Source organism: Anarhichas minor, unplaced genomic scaffold (genome assembly GCF_050575085.1).
Source record: "Anarhichas minor isolate MPS153535 unplaced genomic scaffold, ASM5057508v1 ptg000011l, whole genome shotgun sequence".
In the NCBI taxonomy this organism is placed as follows: domain Eukaryota; kingdom Metazoa; phylum Chordata; class Actinopteri; order Perciformes; family Anarhichadidae; genus Anarhichas; species Anarhichas minor.
The window spans coordinates 16704115-16722084 of NW_027466457.1; the positions used below are offsets into that span (position 1 = coordinate 16704115).

The 17970-nt window shown below is 43.1% G+C and overlaps 1 protein-coding gene across 1 annotated transcript in view; it reads left to right on the forward strand.

Moving 5' to 3' along the window:
• cadps2 (Ca++-dependent secretion activator 2) overlaps positions 1-17970 on the forward strand; it is a 141491-nt gene that overhangs the window by 33341 nt on the left and 90180 nt on the right. The window contains exon 4 of the mRNA XM_076090018.1: positions 9911-10243. Within this exon, the coding sequence (XP_075946133.1) occupies positions 9911-10243 (333 nt within the window). The remainder of the gene's footprint in view (positions 1-9910; positions 10244-17970) is intronic.

Below are 17970 nucleotides of genomic sequence, written 5' to 3' on the forward strand. Positions count from 1 at the left end.
GGAAGTGACCATATTAGGACTGAGGAGGAGTGACGTAGAGACGCCGTATACGTGTCTGGTAGAGACCTGTCAATCACCGTGTAGCCCCGCCCTAAAGCATCCCCTGCTTTATGGTCTGTGTGACTCTAAATGGACCATAATGTACTAAATGAACATCATGTTGTATTGAAGAAGACTTGGAACTAGAGATTGAGACCATAAACTCATGTTTACAATGTTTACTGAGGTAATAAATCAAGAGAGAAGTAGTCATTTTCTCATAGACTTCTATACAACCAGAGGAGTCGCCCCCTGATGGACATTAGAGAGAATGCAGCTTTAACACACTTCTGTATAGGCTTCACTCGGCAGAACCGGAGGTTGCCGCCCGGTGTTATTTAGAGTAAAACGGACCATAAAGCAGGGTATGCTTTAGGGTTCAGGTGGCTAGAACTCAAGATGCAACATCCAAAATACCGAACTCAAGGCTTCAAAACCATACTACACAAATCGATGTCTGCCTTAGCGGTGACTAAGTCCACTTCCTATATACAGTCTGTGGTGTTAACTGTGTTCATGGCAGTAAGTGATGTGTACTTTGACTTAAGGATCAGTGATGATAAACAAAAGTAACCGTAAACTGACTGAACACCATGTAAAGACATCACACACACTACAAACAAACAGCAGCTGTCGTGTCCAGAGAGGCCGTGAACACATCAGGAGCTGCTCTGCCTGCAGGCCGTCTGAACACATGTACTCCTCGGTGCTCCTGTGAGTGGGAGGCCTGTATCTGTCTGTTTGCTTTGATACAAGTTTCACATGGAAGCTCGCTAATGCAGCATGAAAGTGCATTCACGCTCAGCCGAGGAGGAGTGTGTAAACGTTTGAAGTGTGCATGCGGCCAGTTTGTTCTTTTCCACAGAGGAGCATACAAGTCTTCTTTAGCGTGTTTATTTCCACATTAATTCACCCGCGCAAGTTCTTCTGTTTCTGTTTGTTTCTTCTTCTTCTTCTGAGGATGCACAGCTTTAATGTTTGTGCCGAAAGGATGTTCCCAAAACAGCAGTGATGTTTAAGAGCTGCCATGTTTGTCTGGTTAAAGAATTAAGGAATCAAAAAAGAATACATTTGATTCAGATCGTTTTTTGTGGTGCCATGTGGTGGAAAAGGTATGAAAGTACACCGCTGAGATTGTGTCGCCACCGCATGATAGTTTAACACACACACACTTTGTCAGCGTGGAAGTTGTTATCATCAGGAACATATTGTTGTCAATAAACTATGACCTCGTCATATCACCAGAGCCTACTGCATATGATTCATGTGTTATTGTAATCATTCATCACGTCTTGACAGTATTGCACCTTGTTGGTGTGCCGAGAAAACAGAAGATCTCAGTGACCAACAAATCTATATTTCCTTTTTTTTCCGCCTAAATGATGTCCAGCTGTTGCTTCCTCCTCCTCCTCCTCCTCCTCCTCGTCTCCTTCCTCCTCCTCCTCGTCTCCTCAGAGATCAGTGGGAGGTGACGATGACTCAACGGCGTCCTGATCAACCTGTTAGTCTGTCACATTAAAGGAGTGCTGCCATTTCCAGCTGTCCTCTCACCACAGATCCTCATTCTGTCAGCCTGATTTGATATGATATTGATTTGATAAGTTTTCTATGAGCGGAGCACAGTCAGCAACCTCCGGTTCTGCAGAGTGAAGTCAAAGCTTCATGTGTTAAAGCTGCATTCTGTCTAGTGTCCACCAGGGGGCGACTCCTCTGGTTGTATAGAAGTCTATGAGAAAAGGACTCTACTTCTCTCTTGATTTATTACCTCAGTAAACATTGTAAACATGAGTTTATGGTCTCAATCTCTAGTTTCAAGTCTTCTTCAATACAGCATGATGTTCATTTAGTACATTATGGTCCATTTAGAGTCAAACAGACCATAAAGCAGGGGATGCTTTAGGGCGGGGCTACACGGTGATTGACAGGTCTCTACCAGAGACGTATACGGCGTCTCTACGTCACTGCTCCTCAGTTTGCGGAGCTGTTGAACTTTACAGTGAGGTGTTTGTTACTTAGACTCGACTTAGTCGATGGACAATTCTAAACGCCTGTGTGATAATAAACTGCCAACTGAGTGTATCTTTCTTTCAGGATGGTGGTTGACAAATATTAAAATATGATCTCATGACAGGAGTTGCATAAAAGACATTGATGAAGCATTCTGAACGAGATCAGAATTAATCTTCACAACAGAACTTCCTCAGTTACAGTTTCATGTTCAGCACTAGTTGCGTTCCTTTTGCTTTCACTCCGTATTTGCATCAACCGGCGTTTCCTTCAGCAGCTGATGCGTTGTCACCTTTTCCTCTGAATTATGTTGTATTTGAAGTTTCACTTTGTTGCATAGATGGAGTAGATGTTTTTTTAGCTGGAGGCTTGTTTGCCGTGTGATCTGAACACCATCAAAGAAGACACAGTTCAAAGGTGGAGGCTCTTTAGCTTCAAGGCTACCTCAGTGAGAGTTTAAGGGCTTCAAACTGATAAACACTAACTGAGGAGTTTTTCTTTGAAAAATAATTGTTTTTGTTTGCTATTTTAAATATCTTGGGGCTTTAATTGTAAAGGTTTAGATAAAACATGTTTGAACTCAAAAGCATTTAGAAAAAAATCAACTTATATAAAAATAAATAACACTGTAAAATGACTGGAACACTAATGCAGAGCAACAATAGACGATCTGGAGGCGAATGAATGAAGTGGACCCGTACATGTGCTGATGGGGGAGAGGACGCAGGTGTGCAGGTGGGCGGTAGAGGTCAGGTGATGGGAGGACGGAGTGTAACGATCTGAAACAACAGCTGAGCTAGTACCTGTGGGGTCTATGAGCTATAACGGCTCACAACCTTTCTGTTTCTCTCCTTCTCTCTGTTCTCCTGATAATTCTGGTGCAGACTTTATACTTTCTGGAAGAAAGAAGGATTTTCCTCTTTGGCAGATGAATAAGCACATCCAGCATCAAGCCTGGAGACTCGTTGAACCTCGTAGACTACTCATGTCGCCACAATAAGTGAATCATAACCTCTCATGCTGTGTTCGTCGTGTTACATCTGTTGTGTTTATTCACTTAATTTGCGCTGGACGTGCTGGAGAGCATCAGGCGCTCCCTCCATGTAGACGTTTCATCAATCACAGCTGAAATAACCACTGTCGCTGCTTTGTACATGTTGTGGAAGTATAGATATCACAGGAAACTGAACGTCGGGCCTCGGTTCATTACATCATCTGGAAACTCGTAGACTACAACGTAACCTCGGAGATTAAGACGTAACTTTGCAGATGTCAACGTGACCTCAACGTGACCTCGTAGACTACGACGTTTTGAGGAATTGTCCTCTTTGGATGAATAAGCACAAGTTTCCCTTTGTTCCAGCATCTCGTTTGTGTTTGCGTTGGGCTCTGCGTTGTTAGTCCAGCAGAGAGGCTCTCATGATACAATTGGAATCTGGATCAGACAGAAGCTGCAAATCATTCCTGGCATTTCATTTAACTGTGCTCAGTTTGTATCGCCTCTTCGTTGACTCATTTGTCTCATGTGTAAGAGAAGAGAGAGAGCATCAATGTACTGCTTTGTTGCTTCTTGATGCCTCAATACCTTTACGTGGACTCTGTCACGGTGTAGTTTTCTCTTTGCTCGTGTGGTCTGGTGATTAGCAGAGGTTGATGGGAATGCCATTAGTTTTGCAGGTATTTGGTCATTAACGCAAGTATTGGACAAATTGAAGGCAATAAAGGAAACTTAAGGGATCCTAGTCATTAACATTGCTGCTTAGGGGGACATGAATGGCTGTGCCATTTTAATGGCAATGCAGCTGAGAAAACCACAAATGTGAACCTCATTCTGGCGCTACATCGTTTGGTGTTCTGTACATCCTCTTCTTCCCTCCGTCATCAGGCTCCCTGTACTACCTGTACATTTATTATTTTATTTCTTTATTCCTCCTCACCCGTTTGTTGTCTGTTCAGGGAATCTGAATGGATATAACGTCACACAGCAGGAGGTTAGTTCTCCATCAGAGCATCGGGTTAGAGCAGCGGTGTGCTCTGACTTCCTGCTTCACGGGTCCGATCAGACACTAAGCTGGACTCAATCCTCCAGCTGCTCCTGACCAATCTGAGCTGTCACCTGGACACAAAGCAAACAGCTGTAACTTCTGACTCTGATACTCCTGTCTGTGCTCTTTTAGTCCCCGTCCCTCGACAGACTGATGCTTTCATAACTCCACTACTTCACGGTTCATCTGTGACATTTGCAATTTGAGAGGAGCAATGGGACCGGTGTTAAAAAGATTCTGCAGCTTTGCTGGAGGCAGAGGAGAAGCCCACGCGTGTTCCTTTAATCTGCACATCGTCAGCTCTTTATTGAACATGAAGTAATTGGTTTTTAAGAATAAACACTGTCAGATCGGTTCAGCTGGTAGACGATCTGTTACAGGCTTCACAAAATGACACATGGCTTCGATGAAGGCACCACTGTGGGAGGTTTCTCTTCATCTAATCGCTCCAAATCGAGCTTCCACAGAGTCTCACACATGCTGCCAAAGTCTGGATCAGTACCTGCTTCCTGTCCGCTGAATCCATCACTCAGAGAACCTCACATTTAAACAACTCTTGTGTTAATTTTTCTAGTGATGCATCCTTGTGGATAGTTTAATTGTCTGAGCTTCATTAACATAATGACAGTCACACGGTCTTTATTGGATCTCTTCGTCACAGAGGATTCAGGATTTAAACTCGTCACTGATGACTTGTCTCTCTGGAGACATTGCTGTTTTATTGTCCTGGGTTGCCAGTTGCAATGTTCAGCAATAAATAAATGTTGGATTTTTGGATCAAAATCTTCTTGCCTATTTCTTTAATGGCCTGAAGAAACTTTCTGATTGATCCAGGAAATAATCTGAAGTGAGCGTGTACTTTCTTTCTGAAACCGAATTGGATCTATGGAGCTCATTCCAGCACTGCTGACTTTCAGATTTCTTTGTGATGGAAGTTATTCTTTAAATCTTTTTCTTATTCTGACAAATGAAGTGTTCGGTCTCTCTGACAGACGGACTGACCGAGTCTAAGCCGGCGATGGAGACATTTTAATATCGAGCTGGAGCATGTTTTATGCATGAAGGGCAGCGATGATGCACCGCTCCTCACAGCTGGAAGAACATTTAAACACTTCAATGTGGAAATCAACTGAGAAGTCTGATCAGAAACCGAAGACTTTTCTGAGTCTCTTTACTTTTCTATGACTTCAAAGATGTTTGTTATTCTGCCTTTATTCAAGCAACATTTTCTACTTATTTCTAGAAAAAACAATTTTTTTTAGACGTCATAACCACCAGTTTTAATTGTTTTCTCTTTGTTTCTGGGGAATCATGTTTTGTCTGTCAGTTTGGCAGATGGCTCTAAATACTACAATACCCATGAGCCCTAGCTGCCGTTACCATGGAGAAGCCAGTCAGAGGCACGAATCGGAGCAAATTCAGAAGGCCTAGTAGTTGTTGTTGTTTGTGTCCTGATGATGATTGAGCCAGGAGAGTTTCCTGATGGTCCAAACCGTAGAAGAGCTCCAACAGAGAGTCACTAACGAGTCCTCACACTCTGCCATCATACAAGTACCACGAGTTCTCATCTCTACCAATGTACAAGTACCACGAGCTCTCATCTCTATCAACGTACAAGTACCACGAGTTCTCATCTCTACCATTGTACAAGTACCACGAGTTCTCATCTCTACCATTGTACAAGTACCACGAGCTCTCATCTCTACCATCGTACAAGTACCACGAGTTCTCATCTCTACCATCGTACAAGTACCACGAGTTCTCATCTCTACCATCGTACAAGTACCACGAGTTCTCATCTCTACCATCGTACAAGTACCACGAGTTCTCATCTCTACCATCGTACAAGTACCACGAGTTCTCATCTCTACCATCGTACAAGTACCACGAGTTCTCATCTCTACCATCGTACAAGTACCACGAGTTATCATCTCTACCATCGTACAAGTACCACGAGTTATCATCTCTACCATCGTACAAGTACCACGAGTTCTCATCTCTACCATCCACTTCAGAGGACGGGAACGCTGCATTAACTGCGTTTCTTTAGTGCTGAAATCATTCATTGAATATTTTGTTGTATTGCTTTATTTGGCAGCGACGGTTAATAAAACATTCCTGTAAATGTGGCAGCGTTATGTATCGGGCAGAAATCTCTCCTCTGGTTGCAGCTTCTCCAGTGTGACGAGTTGCTGCTTTTCTCTGTTTTCGATAATTTAAAACTTGAATATTATTGCGTTTATTGGTCGTTTGTAAGACAAAACGAGACGGGCCACAAACGCTCGTCTCCTGTGTCTTTAATCTCCTGGCTCCCAGCCCGGCGCTCTGCTGGTGTGTAAATAATTTAGCCAAACTTTTAAAGCTCCAATTAATTCGATCAGTGGGGAGGGAGGAAGCCCCCCGCTGATCGATTCATTAGTAATAATGGCTGACATTTGTGTCGCCAGACAAAGCGGAGAGCCTATATAATCCAGAGAGCAGCAGAGGGAGGGAGGGGCCGTCTCTCTGACGCTCAAAACCACCCGACGTACTGCTTCAGTCTGAGTGTGAGTCAAGATAAGTCTTTATTTCTATTAGTGTTCTTTTACTGATACACAGACATTTATGTGAACTACAAATATGCTTTCACAAATTCCCTATTATTAAAAACAACAATTGTAGATGTAATTTAAACTACATCAAAATAGAAACACTGATTTATTAAAATAATGGTGATTGCATTGCAGCTTCCTAAAAGTTTCTCTTTACCTCCGTTTCATTTTCAAATACTTTGGAAAACTGAAAATAGCATGTGTCTTCTATATCTCTGTGTGTCACTGAAGCTATGGGCGTATTAAAGTCAAATACGTAGTTTATTGAATATATATGTAAATATACTGCATAGTTTTGGGGGGGAGGGGGACAGAGGATGTTGTATGTTGGACAGATTGTGAACCCTCTGGGGAAAATTTGTGATTTGTGATGTTGGGCTACACAACTAATATTGAATTGAATGTTGTGTCAACATATATTAAAAGTACATGTGTGCCTACAGAAATATAATCGTATGTATAAATCATATCTCTGCTACGTATTAGCATATTTATTTGTTTTAAATCGGTCTGACAGTCATTATATAGCCTCTGGGGACAAGAGACTGTAGTGGAGCCAGACTTTCCAAGGTTGGACCAAAGCCTGCTCCAACCTGATTGGTCAATACGACACGGACTACGTTCCGAAATTTAGATCGTTTCCCGTTTTCTACAGATTCTACACATGAATGCAGAATCTGTTCATATAGATAATATTTTCAATAAGTTCAGACACTGGTCTCATCCAGCATTCGTAGCTATACCTACGAGAAAATGAATGTAGATATCCCACAAAATGATTTAGTATTTTATTGTAATCATGAACGAGGAAGTACAAAGACTGCTAAAGCACGCACAGGGTGGAGGTGATCGGGTCAAACAAACAGCTCCTTCCTCATGTGAAACAAGAAGTCAGCGTTGATTTATTTCTCACCTAACTGGCTTACTTCAATAACGGCACTTCTGTTATTTTAACCCAAGCAACGATTGTTTGATTACTAAACCTGTCTGAGTAGTTTTGTTGCCTAACCCTAACTGAGTTGTTTCCTGTGAAGACGGACATTTATTTTAAGACTGTATGCATGAAACGAGCGGAAATGTACACGTGTTGCCGGACTTTGGTGTGAAAACGTTGGAAAAATACGGAGTGAGATATCATACGAACCGCTGTATGAGGATATGTTGACGAGTTATAAAGTCACCTTAAAAACCCACAGACTGTAAAAGAATTGGACGTAGTCATCGTGACGTCATCCATTGGTTTGTGGACTGATTGTTTTGAAGCCTTGAGTTCGCCGATTTTCTCGTCTCCATCTTGGATTACGGCCGTCGTCATGTTTTTTTAGTAGCCACAACAGAAGTGACCATATCTGGACTCAGGAGGAGCGATACGCTGTATACAGCTCTAGTAGAGACCTGTCAATCACCGTGTAGCCCCGCCCTAAAGCATCCCCTGCTTTATGGTCTGTGTGACTCTAAATGGACCATAATGTACTAAATGAACATCATGCTGTATTGAAGAAGACTTGAAACTAGAGATTGAGACCATAAACTCATGTTTACAATGTTTACTGAGGGAATAAATCAAGAGAGAATTAGAGTCATTTTCTCATAGACTTCTATACAACCAGAGGAGTCGCCCCCTGGTGGTCACTAGAGAGAATGCAGCTTTAAGACATGAAGCTTTGACTTCACTCTGCAGAACCGGAGGTTGCCTGTAGGTACAAGGTGGTACGAGACATTTCATCTCTCTCTGCATGTGCTGCTGCACTCTTTATGTTCATCTTCTCTTTGTGACTTTAACATGGAAGTGACCAGGGTGCTTATTCACACATGAGACCGGCCGTCAGATTAACATAAAAGGAGTCTGTATCGGTGTAGATGGCGTCCGATACGTGACGAGAAACGTCAACGATTAGTTTGAGATCGTTCAGAGCGGTGTCTCCATTAACAGTTCGTTTTGACGATCTACAATGTCGCTCCTACTACATATCTTGATCACTAATCTTTAAGAACTTGTGTGTTAGTTAAATGAAAATGTGCTGTTATATAACAGTCTGATTATTTTTTAATTCTCAAATATTGATCGGTTTTGAGAAATCCAACACTTAGAAGTAAAACCTGATGTTACGTAATCACGGATGCACACAAATTTTACAAAATGTAGCAGAATATTATTCATGTTAATGAATTGTGTGTTCCTCTGGATTTTGGATTAAGGGAATCGGTCGGGAACATGAAGCTGAATAAGGAAGAATGTTTGATGCTGGTATCCTCAGCTGCTGCTCTCTGAGCTCTCGGCCTCCATTAGATGAATCATTTCCTCTCACTGTTGACGTGCTGCTCGCAGTCTCAGAGCGACTCACAGGAGGAGGTGAAGCAGCCGGCTGAGAGACGTTTAATGTCACACCGAGCTGCCGCCGCTTCAGTCTTAGACACTTATTCTCCCGTCAGACTCGGAGAGCGGCGCTCTGGATAAAGAACTTCTGCCAAAAGCCACCAATGTGAATGAGAGTTTAACATTCGACCCACAGAATGGCTGAGTGGAGGACGGTGCCCTCTGCACGTTCTGGTGATTTCACTCCCAAACGTGTGAACAGAGTTTGGTAAACCTCGACATGATTTCTTTCGATTTTAAAGTATTTTTGTTAACAGCGTTTGGATGCATTTAAAAGGAATTGAAAGCCAGTGTTTTTACTTCGTCAGTGTACTGAATTATTGGTTTATTATAATTCAATCCTACATGAATAACTAATCTCTGAACGGTATCTAGATGGCTGAAGGGTCCACGAAATTACACAAAATCTCTGCAGACTTAAGCGCACATGAAAACCACAGACTGTATCTAAGAAGTGGACGTTGTCATCGTGACGTCAGTGGTTTGTGGACTGATGTTTTGAAGCCTTGGATTTGGCGATTTCGCCATCTTGGATTACGACCGTCGCCATGTTGTTTTTTTTGCAACCAGTTAACAGAAGTTACCATATTTGGATTGAGGAGTGACGTAGAGATGCTGTATACTTTATTTGGATGAGAGGTTGGAGTTGGGGAAGAGCCAGACACACTTAGCAGCGCTAGCTAGCTAGCATGTTAGCTAGGTGCATCGATGATTCAAGATGAACTGTGATGTTATCTGGGATGCTAATTTTGGCCGGCGAGAAACAGGCTCGTTAGTACTGTTTAATTCAGCACATGATGAGCTGTCGTCACTTACCTTTCTTTTTTCTTCCGCATCTCTTTCCTCGGCAGGGCTTCCTGAAGAGCGAGCGCGTCTCCCGGATGGTCCACAGCGGCGGCTGCTCGGCCAGCGACTTCCGCGAGGTCTTCAAGAAGAACATCGAGCGGCGCGTCCGCAGCCTCCCGGAGATCGACGGGCTGAGCAAAGAGACGGTCCTGAGCTCCTGGATCGCCAAGTACGACGCCATCTACAGGGGGGACGAGGACATGCGGCGCCAGCCCCAGCGGGCCCACCTGAGCGCCGTGTCGGAGCTTATCCTCAGCAAGGAGCAGCTGTACGAGATGTTCCAGCAGATCCTCGGCATCCGCAAGTTCGAGCACCAGCTGCTGTACAACGCCTGCCAGGTGAGCCGCTGGAGGTCAACTGACACACATGGAAGCATTTAAGCCCCTTTGTCACATGACTGTTGGTTTCATGGCTTCATAGTTTCACTGAGGAGCTCACAATTTAATGTTTTTTACAGGATCTGGTTCCTTCAAAAGGTTTATTTGGGACGAGATTTTAAATGAGACATGTAGAATAAAATGTTTTTGACGAAACATCCCAATTTTAAGCTTAGCTTCAGTTGCGTGTTCTGACAGAAGTGTTCGTCACCTATGATGTGTTCATGGCCCGTCGGAAAGATGAAAATCTGACAGCTTCTGGCTGTGATAAATGTGTAGTGTTGGTGGTTGTTTAAAGGAAACATGCTTTTCCGTCCCGCCGGTGGGTTTTGGGGTTCAGAGGGTTAACGCACAATGTTAATTAATTCTCACCTCTACGGTTGAATGATGAAGCAATTGTCCACAGCTGTAGTTCCCCTAATGTCCACTAGGTGCTGCTCTAGAGTCTTATACGAGACCACCGCTGCCTCCTTATTAGACCCGACCTTTTTTCATTTCTACAACTCTGATTAAACAGAAATATAACTTGGATCATGAATCTTGTCAGTTTGTCAAACAGCCTCATCAGCAGCAGAACATCACGACGGTCTCGGTGTCTCAGCACGCTGCTGCTCAGCAATTAGACAAATCTGAATCTGCACAGTGAGCACCATCCAGACTGGAGTAACACTTATTTAAATATGTTGGGGAGCTGACATGCACTCAGAATGAAGATGAGGACTGAACATGAGCTTTGTGGTTTACAGTGAGCGGGGCCGAAGCTGTGAACCGAAATGAGTAAAAACTCTGATCGCGATGCGGGCCGGAGTTCACCGTCTCAAACTCAATAGTCCTTCAGGGTTTAATAATGATGATCATTAAATAATAATGAAGAATGTGCCCAATATTTGCAGGTCAAACTTGTTTGAAATGTTGTCCCAGTGAGTATTTAATGTCTGCCTCTTGTTGCTAGGTGGGAGCAAAATCTTTAAACTAAACCATTTGAGGCGACGTTAAGTCTCTTCTTCTGTGATGATTGAGTGAGTTTATGCACAAATGTAATGTTGTTCTTTGTCAAACACTACAGATTTCAACCTAAATGTAGTTGATTTGGAGGATGAATAGAGAAGGAGAGAAAAATATAATGTTATTATGAGCAGGTTTATTAAAATCACAGACTCAGCGGGAGAGCTGTTGACCTCTGACCTCTCAGCCGGTGTGTTGGGTCTTCAGGCCTGACCGGTTCAGGTCTCGTTGAGTTCCTCAGAGTCCGTCTCCTGACCTGCAGCGACATGCGGTCGTCTTCTGTCTGCTGGAAGCTTAAAGTTGACAGACTGCAGCAGAGATGAGTTCTAAGAGTGTGAGAGGAGCCGGCAGACACACTGGATGCTTCACTTCATTCAACTCACAACCAGCTCGTCTTTTTGTATTTCATGACTTGGCTTTTTAATATTTGTTACCTTGAGACCATTTATGTTCTGTCAGAATAAAGAAGGAAGTCGGTGCAGGCGGACATTAAACACATCGTTAACAATGAGCAGCAGAAATATATCATATATTTAGGAACAGCAGATAAAGAATTTAAAATATCAAAAGACATCAACATTATTAAACCGCAGTGGAAGATACAGATAATGTGAATATGATTAATACCAACTGCAAATATAAAGCGACGTCTGAGTAACATACAAGAGCTTGGACTTCATTCTGAAGTGTCCGATGAGGAAAGTTAAAAACAGATTCAATACAAAGATTAATAACGTCACAGCAGCAATAATCCAAACAAATGAATACGTCAGAGAGAACAAGTGCTGCAGAACCTCACAACAGACATCGGTAATGATCAACCTGCTAGTTATCCACAACATCACCTGTGAGTTTTACTGCTACACCACTTCCATGTTCCTCACTCTGTCAGTTCTTCCTCTCTAACGTAGAGCTCCACACAACAAAACCTGTAAATCACTCGTCTCGTTAGCTGACATATTGTTTCAGCACATTTTGAAGTAGCACATCAGTGAAACACGGCTGCTGCTGCCCTGGGTCATATGTTCCTTCATTACCACGAACACACACACACACACACTCTGTTAGGTTATTCTGACTCACTCTCACACAAAAATACTCAGTAAAGCACCAAACACGGATTAATCCACCGCTGAAAATAGTCCCCAACAAATGCTTAATTTCCTTCTGTTTGTTTGAGAGAAAAACTACAGAGACCAGCTGCTTTATAGGAGATAACAGAGCCATTTTAAACATGTATACATATATACAGTGTATATATATATATATATATGTATGTATGTATGTATGTATGTATGTACATATATATATATATATATATATATGTATATGTATATGTGTGTGTGTGTGTTTACATCATGGTGCTTGGTGCTCAAACACAGTCAGAGTTGATGGACAATGTTTTTCCTCATGTTGAATGTTTAATGTGAAGATGTCGGCCATCTTATCTGCCCAGAGAGTAGTTTTTGTGTCTGCTGTTTACATTCTTCATGACTCCAGGAATGTTCTACTGTTGTTTTAGTTTTGTTTGTCATGCGTTTGTGCATCCCTGTGTTGCATAATGACAATAAATGATCTTTGAATCTTTGAATCCCTTCCTCCAGAGGAAGAATCGGCTCCCTTCACTTCCTGTAAAGTGAGCCAGAGTCTGGATTTGATGCCACAGGGAACCGGCTTCTTCCTAATCCCTTTAAAATGTGGCCGAATCACACCAGAGCCATGTGCTTGGTTGGACACTTCTGGAGGAGAGTATTTTAGTTGTTAGTTTGGCTGAACAGACTGAGTGTCCACCCTACAGAGGAAAGAGTGCGTCAGTAATCCTCCTGATCGTTTCCTTCGCTCTGAACATAAATAGCTCCGTTTACAGATCGCTTCACGGCCTATGGAGACATCATCCCGGTCTGTATAACAACCAGAGAGTGTCTGTTGCTATGACGGGTTCTATTATCGTCCAGCTTCATCAGAGAAAGAAGAAGATCGGGGGGGGAAAGAAAAGAAACGAGCGCTAATAACATTTCTAAACTCTCACCTGTGTTTCTACGGTTTCGTGTCGTACATGTCACGAGCTGCCTGCAAACATCTCTTCACCACAACTTACAACATGTAATTTAGCAATAATATTATTAATAATATCAGTAATAACGCGGCTTATTGCTTCAATAAAAAGGTTGCAACATAAACCTGCCAAGTTTGCATGAAATACACACACAGCAACAAAAAAACAGCAATAATTTATTAATAATAATAACAATGTAGAACGGCTGCCAACACACAGACTCAGAGGAGAGCGTGCTCACAGTTAGTCTGTGAGCTAACAGTCCTCAGTCTTCCCTGACCTCCATCACATTTCAGGAGGGGCAGTTCATGTGATAGCTTGGCTGATCTGTTTCTATAAATGTTCAGTTAGTCGTGATGCATAACGATAAAACATAACTAGCACAGAGATTGTGATTTGTTTGAGAGAAGAAGCATCATCAGAGGAATGTCTCTGTCAAAAATAGCACATTTACTAAAAATGAAGAAAAAAAACCACAGAGCAGAGGCGGAGGATAAAAATGGAAGCTGCAGAGAGGTGTGACCTCTCTGTCAGCGAGGGGAGATAGAAATAGAGGAGAGGAGGACCAGCAGCTGAAGAGGGAGGGAGAGGCCAGGTGTTCACATCATCTGGTCTGAGGATAAACTGCAGCGACAGTCGCGTGCGTGCGTGCGCGCTGATCTATTATCTATTATAAAACAGCTCTGTTGAAGTTAGTGTTGCAGTCGAGTCATTTGCATCGTTTTATTTTGTATTTACCAGCTGTTAGAAATATTCACCTTTAAACGTACGCCCAGTCAGCAGCTTCTGTTTGCAAGGATGTACCATGAATGTACAGACTAGTGTCACACTGAAGACAACTTTACAAACCTGAGGACTCTCAAGCAGGTTCTGCATAATAAGCGTCTTTTCAACATATGTTCAGACTAATTGAAGGTTATTCATGACGGCCATTGGAGGTAATGATGTTCGCGGGACGTGTGAATCACTCTGAATCCCCAAAAACATGTTGCATCGTGACTCTGGTTAATCTTAAACTGTGCATCTTTGCCTGACTCCTCTCCTCTCTTTCTGTCGAGTGTCCATCAGCACAGCATCTCAGACACTTCATTCTCAACATGAAATGAAAACACCGAGTTGTAAACAGTCGGACGGTGAAGCCGCAGGCCGACATGTGTCATTGAGCTGCAGAGGTGTGGTGACGGTGTGAATGCAGTAACCTTCTAAACCGGAGGAATCCTTTTGAAGTGGTTTAGATTGTCGGGTTCCATTAGTCACAGAGCCGGTCCTCCTGCCCACAGAAGGGCTGTCCATTACATATCGCTTCAGCATCGCCGTGTGCAGATGAGCAGAGTTGGTATTTTTACTCCAGGGTTAATCTCACGGTTTCCTTTTCCGTGACTAAATGAGTGTTTGCCCTTAACGTTGACCCGCCTCCGTTTCCGGATGAAAGATACATATTTTTACACTTCTTAACGGAGGGGTCCGCGTCTGAAGCTTTGCTTATAATTACACTTAGAATGAACGCAGGCGTTTAGACTCTGTGCTGCATTATTCTCCCAAACACCAGAGCTGTGAAGAATGAGAAAGACTCAGAGTAACTCAGAGACATGACCACAGACTGTGGTGTAACCTCCACATGAGGAGGAGGGATTGTAATTGTAGAGTCATATCTCATATTCAGGGACTACTTTATTGTACTTATAGAAGCCCTGTAAAGAATGAAGTCAAGTATTAAAAGTATTATAAAGAAACTAAGGTTTAATATCCTGTAAACTATTTGATTTGGCTGCAAAATATTTACTGAAATGAAGACTTTTAAGACGTCCTGTTTCTAAATGATCTAACAATGAATCGTCCTTTGTGTGCTCCCGGGACATGTAAGTGTTTTTATCTGTAAACGATCAGACGGTCACGTGATCACGCACGCCACCTTATAAAGATTCAGAGGTGCACGACCGAGGCGCACCGGCCGTGATTTGCAACATCATCATCATTCTTCTCTCTCTTGCGTTGTCGGTTCTTCCAGGGCTGTGCAGCCCTCGTACGTGTGGGAAGTCTCAAACCCCAAATTGATCTTGAGGAGCAGTCCGAGTTTATTTATCTTCCGCTTTACGTTCTCTTGACGATCCTTCCTCCAAACCTCTCCACGCTTTGTGAGCAGCACGGGACCAGCGTATTTATATTACGGCCTGACAGATTTCACCCAGCCTCCACCAGCCGCCACCAGCCTCCATCAGCCTCCACCAGCCTCCATCAGCCTCCACCAGCCTCCACCAGCCTCACCAGCGTTGTTTAGTCCAACACGCCAGCTACAGGGGCCCTGCTCCACCGTGACGGGTCCTTTGAGTTCTGTCTGTGTCGGCTCTCATCGGCTGGAAGAGGCCGCTAGATGAAGCTCTAATGAATTACCTTCAGCTTCAGCAAGCTGCTGTCTGAAAATCAGCTTTCTTCTTCTTTGGTGTTCTATTCTCCTCTCAGTCTCTGCTTTTTAAAACTAAATCTCTGCATCTTTCCCTCCATCCTCCTGTTGGTCGTCGCTGTCTCTGACGGCAGGGTGTGATGGTGTAATTGTGTCTCTCCTCCGTCGGTCTCTCTTCTCTTGTGTCTCATGATTAGTCTGCGAGCGGCTGTGTTTGTGCTCAGCAGGTCGCTCAGTTTGTAATGAGACGGTTTAACAAGAGAGGCTTCTCCCGTTGACACGTTCTGCACACAGATGAAATGTCTGAGGATGATTGCTGGAATAGAAATGCTAATATGTCGGAGTTTATTATTAAACACGTTGGTTTGTATTCTTGGCAAGCTTTTTGTATTTGAATCACAACGAAGCGAGGTCACGTTTCTTGTTCTTCACTGTCGTTCTGCTGTTCTGTCATCAGCTATACTTGACCTCAGCAGTGATATCGGTGCTGTTTGTTTCAAGCGTAGGGAGTGAGAGGTCCCTCAACAACGAGCAGCTAACGAAGGGTTAAAAGTGGATCTTTGCAGATCATGCTCATTTCATTTTAATACAGTCTGTATATCTGCATATCTCTGTATGTTTCCTCCAGATGTGAGCAGCTCGGTGTCGGATGATCACTCTGCGTCGGTTTCATTTCACCGGGAGTCTCTCGCTGTTTGTGTTGGTGTGAAAGACGCTCATTCATTGCTGATCCGCAGTAAATGAGCTCCGTACTGAAATTTGTACATTCACATCATAAAAGAACACGCTTCGGCCCATTAATATTCAGGAGTGTATTGCAGAGTGAGCACAAGGTTCATCTGTTTGTATTCCTTGTTTCTATCAATAAATACTCATTTATTAGCATCAAAACCTCCAGAATCACTCGATTATTTAAATAATATACAATGTTTGTTTTGTTTCTGATTTCCAGAAAAGCTGATATTTAGTAAGTCCGTCCTTAGTTCATGTTCTAAGACGTAAGAGATGAACATTTCTTCATTGTTCAACTCCTCCAATCTAAAATCCTTCACCTACACCTGCAGTATTTTACCTGTTGAGCTGCTGTAGCTGGAGAGCTAACGGCTAACCCGGTAGCCGGCTGCATTAGCTCTCCGTCAGTAGGAACGTCTGGGATTCTCTCTGTTTTCTTTCTACTGTTGCGTTCACTCCCACCTGGTAAAATAAAGCTCTCTGAGCCGACGAGCTTCATAAAAGGGAGTTACTGTAGTTCTTCCAAAGACGTGTTCATAGTATCGTCTGTCACATGACACCCTGCAAACCGCTCCTCTTGGCTTCCTCTCCAGTTCTGCCAAGTGAAGCCAATCCTGAAGAGCCTTAAAGCTGCATTCTCTCTAATGTCCACCAGGAGGCGACTCCTCTGGTTGTATAGAAGTCTATGAGAAAATGACTCTACTTCTCTCTTGATTTATTACCTCAGTAAACATTGTAAACATGAGTTTATGGTCTCAATCTCTAGTTTCAAGTCTTCTTCAATACAGCATGATGTTCATTTAGTACATTATGGTCCATTTAGAGTCAAACAGACCATAAAGCAGGGGATGCTTTAGGGCGGGGCTACACAGTGATTGACAGGTCTCTACCAGAGACGTATACGGCGTCTCTACGTCACTCAGTCCAAATACACTTCTGTTCATTGATTGTCAAAAAAACAACATGGCAACGACAAAATCTGCGAACTCGAGGCTTCACGTCGGTCCACGAACCGATGGATGACTACGGTCACTTCTTACATACAGTCTGTGGTTTTAAGTAAATCCACTAATGGCGGCGATTTCAAATCCTTCCAAAGGAATTCAAATGTTGCTGTTTTATATGTTGTGAACAGACCTTTAATCAAACCGTGTCCCTTCTTACAGATTTGATTTCACCAAAATTCTCTTTGCATTTGCTCTCAGGGCTTTGAGCTTTGATTTGAGCCGTGCACCTAGTTTGTGATTAAAGTTGTAAAGGGCTGCCGACGCTCACAAAAAACAATCGGGTGCAGGTAAGAACATGTCGGTGTGTGTCATTCTCCAAAAGTTCCATGCACAGAAGAAAGTGTTTTGAGCCGTGGGTCTGAAGACCTCGAGGGCTCCAGGTCCTGTCCGGCAGCTCAGTGGGTTTACAGAAGCACCAACGCTGTCTGCCCTTCAATGCTGAGTAAGAACTCTCACATGATCGGAGTGTGTTGTGTTGCTAACCCAA